The following is a 5,932-nucleotide window of genomic DNA, read 5'->3' on the forward strand; positions in this document are numbered from 1 at the left end:
CTCTTGCATTTCACAGCCACAAATATCATGGTGACGAAGAGGATGGCGGCGATAGATCCCAGGGCAATGATAAAAATCAGCGATAAATTAACAGATCCTATTGACTCCTGGGCATCGAGTGCTGGTGACAGGTAGATTAAAATCAAGGCTGAGGCAGAGAGTGAGGGTTTGCCATGGTCCTGAGCTGCTACAATCAACTCATAGGTGGTCTTGGAGTTTTCCCCAAATGTTCTGGTGGTCCTAATTTCCCCATTGATTTGGTCAATCTCAAAGAAGCCCCTGTCCCCCTCTGTCACCTCATAGGACAACCTGCCATTCTCCCCCTCATCGTAGTCGTCAGCCTTCACCACAGTCACCAGGTAACCCACTCCTGCGTTCCTGGGGATGTAGACCTCGGAGGTGCCATTGACCAGGGGTGGTGCAGTAATCACCGGGGTGTTATCGTTCACATCTACCACAATCACTCGGACGGTGACATTGCTTTGGAGGGGTGGGGTACCCCCATCCTTGGCTGAGATCTTAAACTCAAAAGCCTTAGTCTGTTCGTGATTGAATGACCTGAGGGCATAAATGTCTCCACTGGTGGGGTTGATGGACACATAGGTGAAGACTGGCATGTCCCTCACTTGCGATGGGATCAGCTGGTAGGACACACTCCCGTTTAATCCCAAATCGGGGTCCCTGGCAGACACAGAGAGCAGGTAAGCCCCAGGGGTATTGTTCTCAGAGACAATGACTTGGTAGAAGGTCTTTGAGAAGTGTGGATGGTTGTCATTCTCATCGGTGATTCTCACTGTGAACGACTTGGTGGACTGCAGAGAAGGGTTCCCACCGTCCTTGGCCTGGATGGTCAGATTGTACTGGTCTCTCTGCTCTCTGTCTAACCTGCCATCCACCAGTATGGTGGAGAAGCTTTCATATTCCTGCAGCCTAAAGGGCACGTTGCCCAACAGTTTGCACTGAACCCTTCCATTGATGCCCGAGTCCCTATCTGAGACCCTGACCAGGGCAATCACATACCCAGTGGCAGCGTTCTCACTCACTTCCACCACCTCACTGTTGACAGAGAGCAGGTTGATGACCGGGACGTTGTCATTGACATCTAGAACATTCACAGTCACTTTGCAGTGGGCAGGGATGGAGTTGGGTCCTAAATCCTTGGCTTGGACATCGATTTCGTAGACATGCCCTTCCTCATAGTCTATGGCTCCACTGACTGTGAGGATGCCAGTCTTGGGGTCTATCTTAAAAAGCTCCCTGGTCTTGTCAGACACATAGCTGTTGAAGGAGTAGACGATTTCCCCATTGGTACCTTCATCGGGGTCTGTGGCGTTGAGATCAATGACCAGGGCATTCAATGGGGCGTTCTCGGGGACGTTGACAGTGTAAGCAGCCTCCTCAAACACCGGGTTGTTATCATTGGAATCTATCACTTTGATGTTCAGTTCAACAGTCCCAAAATTGGAAGGGTCCCCCCCATCCAGAGCTGTAATGATGTAATTGTAATGAGACTGGGTCTCTCTGTCCAGGTTTTTCTCCACCACCAGTTCTGCAAACCTGGACCCATCCCCTCTGGTCTTTATCTCCAGACCAAACAGGTCGTTGGGTGTGATCTCATAGGACTTGACCCCGAAGTTACCGGAGTCTGGGTCGTAGGCGCTCTCCAGGGGAATCCTAGTGCCGGGGCTGGCTGTCTCTGAGATCTCCAGGTCAATTTGGTCAGTGGGGAAGCTGGGAGCGTTATCATTGAGGTCTTTAATCTCTATTTTGATGACACAGATCTCCATGGAGTTGGACATGACCTCCAGAGAGATGACACATTTTGGCATCTGCCTGCAAAGCATGTCCCTGTCTATCTTCTGCTTGGTCACCAGCAAGCCCGACGCGTTGATGTCCACCAGGTGGGGGGCTGAGTTGGAGACCACTCTGAAGGCTGGCTGCCTGGGGTCCAGCACGAAGCCAGCATCCTTAGCGTCCTTAGCTACGTTGGCAATCTGAGTCCCAGCTCTCTGCTCCTCCTCCACCGTGTATTTCAAGTTGATCAGGGCTCGGGTTCGTGTCCAGGACACGGCCAGCAGAAGCAAAATGTGCAGAACATCCATCTCCTTCCTCCGCCTCAGCCACATGGTCCCTGGCTCCTTGCTCGGGTGTCTGGAGACCAGCTGCTGATAAATCCCCAGCAGGAAAAATAAAAAAGGGGCAACCAAAGACAGGCAGGGTACCCAAAGGGCATGCAGCACCCACACTCACTGCACCAGTTAGGAAGGACGAGGGTGCCCACCTTGGATCCTCCAGAAGTTGGCTAGACCTTGCCCAGCAGGGTGCAACCACCACAGTCCCTTTAAATGCAAAAGCAAGAAGGTACCTGGTAGTGTCCAGAGCAGCCTGGGGACCCTTCCACCTGCTCTGCATGCGCAAAATCTCAGAAAGGAGCCTGGATCAGCGGGCACCGTGTGATGGGCACTTCAGCCGCGTCCTCATGGCTAGCAGGCACTGAATTCTTCAGAGAGCCAGAGGATGCATCGGTGTGGAGGTCTCAGATCGCATGTCAGAGGAAGATGAGAGCCTCAGTCCTCCCCGATCACCCCCAGATCCATAGCCATCCAGACTGAGGGGGCGAAAAGGGGGGGCTGCCGGAATAATTAGTAGGGAAGTATCAGTCTTGTATGCCACTCATTCATTGATCCAGTGCCCACCACAACGGCTGCTGCTGCTATCTGCAAAAATATATATATATAAAAAATATCCTAAATCGTCCCCCCCCAACCACCAGCACCACGATTTCCAGAAAGTGTGAATGGTTATAGGGGGGGAGGGGGGAGCAGGTAGGATGCAAAGATGCAGAGACCCCCTTTCTTGCAGTAGCCAAATCCGTTACTGTGGATGCAGAATGGGGAGAGACCACCAAATAATGTCCAAGGTACAGTTCACACTCCAGCAGCATCCGATGCCATAGCCCCCAGCTTTTCTCATGCAACGATGCAGATAAATGCAAATGAAGTAGTTTAAGAATCCAAGTGCAATATTGTCACTTCTGATGATGAGGATGCTGATAGTATCCTTCTTCCTCTGCCCCTGCAGGCTGGGAGAGTTCTGCTGTCTGCCTGCCTGCAGTTGTGCACAGTGATCTGTGTGGATGAGACTCTGCTGCCGTAGTACTGTCTGCACCTAGCTGTCTCTTGCTAGCTGCTAACTACTGCCAGTGCAGTCTGTAAAGAGAGAGAGAGGAGAGGAGAGAGAGAGGGCTGGGAGGGGGTGAGAGCAGCTACTCCGGGCTGCAGCCTATCACCGGGTGCTGGGGGGAGGAGGGGGCGTGGGGTGCTCTGATTGGGGCTGGGGGGGAGCTTCAAAATTTCGAACAGGGGAGAAAAACTTCCTCAGTCAGCAGCAGTGGAGCTGCAGGGAGGAGCTGTCCATGGTACTGGTGCGGTGCTGCTGGGGATTGTGATCTGCATTTCACTGCTACACTCCTGGATACTGTATCTCCCTGTGGTTCTCCCTTTATTCTCCACTCTGCTGCAGAACCTCTTCTTTGTGACAGCCCCTCCTTCCTCCCTGCTCCTTGTAGCCCTGGCAGAGTCTGGCTTCCAGCTCTCTAGCTAGGCACAAGAGCTGACAATCCATATCACCGAGCTTTGGCTGCAGGTACCGGTCCCTGACGGAGCTCCAGTAACTAGCAGATGTGGGCATCTTATACTGTAGTGGTGTGGGTGTGTGTGAGTGTGATTGTGTGTCTTTGTGTGTATATATGAATCATTCTGAGGATGTGAATGGAAATGTTTTATTTGGTGTCTTATTTATTTTCATATATTTATTTATTGTATTTATTTCATTTATTTTTTATTTATTGTTTTATATATATATATATATATATATATATATATATATATATATATATTATCCATTGTATTTTTTTTGTATTCATTGTTCTATATTTATTTATTTATTTATTTATTGTATTTTTTTTCTTTATTGTATGTTTTATTTCTTTCTTTTGATCTCAGTTGCCCTTGAAAAAAATGAAAAGGAAGGTTCCAGCCCCACGGTGCCCCTTTGCTGTATTGCACTGCATCACCCCCACCAGGGCATCTCAGGCAGTGTGAGCGGTGGTCCAGGGGAGGTGGGGGCAGGAGGCAGAGGCTGCTGGTATGACAGGAGTGTTGTCTCTGTTAATGCAGGTCAGCAGCAAGTGATAAAACTCTTTATTTGTGATGCACACAGCTATCCATCACTGCGGGGAGCCAGCCTAGCTGGTGAGTGCATGAGGAAGCCAGTGGCTGTCATACTGGTTGTACCTGTTCTGGATAATGTTACACAGTGAGAATCTCCAGTTACTATGTATTCCTTGGAACTGTGCACTGAGCAGCTCATTAAACACTGCTATTACCATGCATTAACCCCTTTCAGGCTGGAGGGCACTGCGGCACAGCGTAACCCTCTCTGGCGCTGAAATTATCAGCACTTAAACCTCCTCTCTCTCCCATTTCCTATGCTGACATCTGTAAACCAATAATAAAAGAGCATTTTCACTTCACCCACCACTGTAATAACATTCTACTCATCCCTCTAAGTGCACATATTGTATTAATAGCTTTGGATGGGACCAACGTGTCATAGCAATAGGCATTATTTACAGATTGCCATTTATAAAACCAAAATACAGTCCCATTGTTGGTTTGATTCATTTAATGCGCTTTTAATCAGATGCATCAACTACAGCTGCTTAAATATCCAAATTAGAGGAGATCTTGTCACATTATTTAAAGGTGGATCAGTGTTATGGGAAATCAATGGGTAATGGGTAATGGTGAGATGTTCATTCAGTGTTACATGGATTGGGGAGGGGGTGTCAGCAGGCAGGGGAAGGGCAAGGATGAGAGCAGGAAGGGGTGGCAGGGGACAGAAAGGGCAGGGGCAGAGAAAGGGCAGGGGTGTCAGCAGACAGGGGAAGGGCAAGGATGAGAGCAGGCAGAGGTAGAAGGGGACGGAAAGGGCAGGGGTGGCAGGGGCAGTGGAAGGACAAGGATGAGAGCAGGCAGGGGTAGCAGGGGATAGAAAGGGCAGGTTTGGCAGGGGAAGTGCAGGAGTTAGAGAAGGCAGGAGGGGGGGGCAGAGAAAGGGCAGAAATGAAAGCAGGCAGGGGTAGCAGGGCACAGAAAGGGCAGGGGTGGCAGCAGGCAGGGGAAGTGCAGGAATTAGAGAAGGCAGGGGTGGCAGGGAGCAGAAAAAGGGCAGGGGTGGCAGGGGCAGAGAAAAGGCAGGAATGAGAGCAGGGGGGGGGGGGAGGCAGAGAAAGGGCAGGAGTGTCAGCAGGCAGGGGAAGGGTAGGAATGAAAACAGGAAGGGAAAGAGCAGCCATGGCAGTAGGTAGGGGAGGGAAATGTTGAGAGCAGGCAGGCTTAATAAAAGGGCAGAGAAAGGGCAGGAATGAGAGCAGGCAGGTGTAGCAGGCTGCATGGTATGGGCAGGGGTGTCAGCAGGCAGGAGAAGGGCAGGAATGAGAAAATGCAGGGGTAGCAGGGGGATGAGAAAGGGCATGGGTGGAAGCAGGCAGAGGAAGGGGCAGGAATGAGAGCAGGGGGGGGGGGCAGAGAAAGGGCAGAGTTGGCAGTAGGCAGGGGAAAGGCAGGAATGAGAGGATGCAGGGGGCAGGGAATGTGCAGAGATAGCATTAGTGAGCGGAGGCAGAGGTAGCTGGAGGTATCTTGATACATAGATATGAGATAGATAGATCAATAGATAGATGTGAGCTATATAGATAGATAGATAGATAGATAGATAGATAGATAGATAGATAGATAGATAGATAGATACAGTAGATAGATAGATAGACAGACAGACAGACAGACAGACAGACAGACAGACAGACAGATAGATAGATAGATAGATAGATAGATAGATACAGATAGACAGACAGACAGACAGACAGACA

The 5,932-nt window shown here is 50.1% G+C and overlaps 1 protein-coding gene across 2 annotated transcripts in view; it reads right to left on the reverse strand.

Annotated features, from left to right (window-relative positions):
- Positions 1-3,217, reverse strand: part of PCDH19 (protocadherin 19) — a 138,037-nt gene extending 134,820 nt beyond the window's left edge. For both annotated transcript variants that reach the window (XM_083160328.1, XM_083160327.1), the window contains exon 1: positions 1-3,217. In XM_083160328.1, the coding sequence (XP_083016454.1) occupies positions 1-2,126 (2,126 nt within the window). In that variant the 5' untranslated portion in view covers positions 2,127-3,217.
- Between the last annotated feature and the right edge of the window lie 2,715 nt (positions 3,218-5,932).

The sequence above is a fragment of the Crinia signifera genome, chromosome 9 (genome assembly GCF_055691185.1).
Source record: "Crinia signifera chromosome 9, ASM5569118v1, whole genome shotgun sequence".
Classification (NCBI taxonomy): Eukaryota; Metazoa; Chordata; class Amphibia; order Anura; family Myobatrachidae; genus Crinia; species Crinia signifera.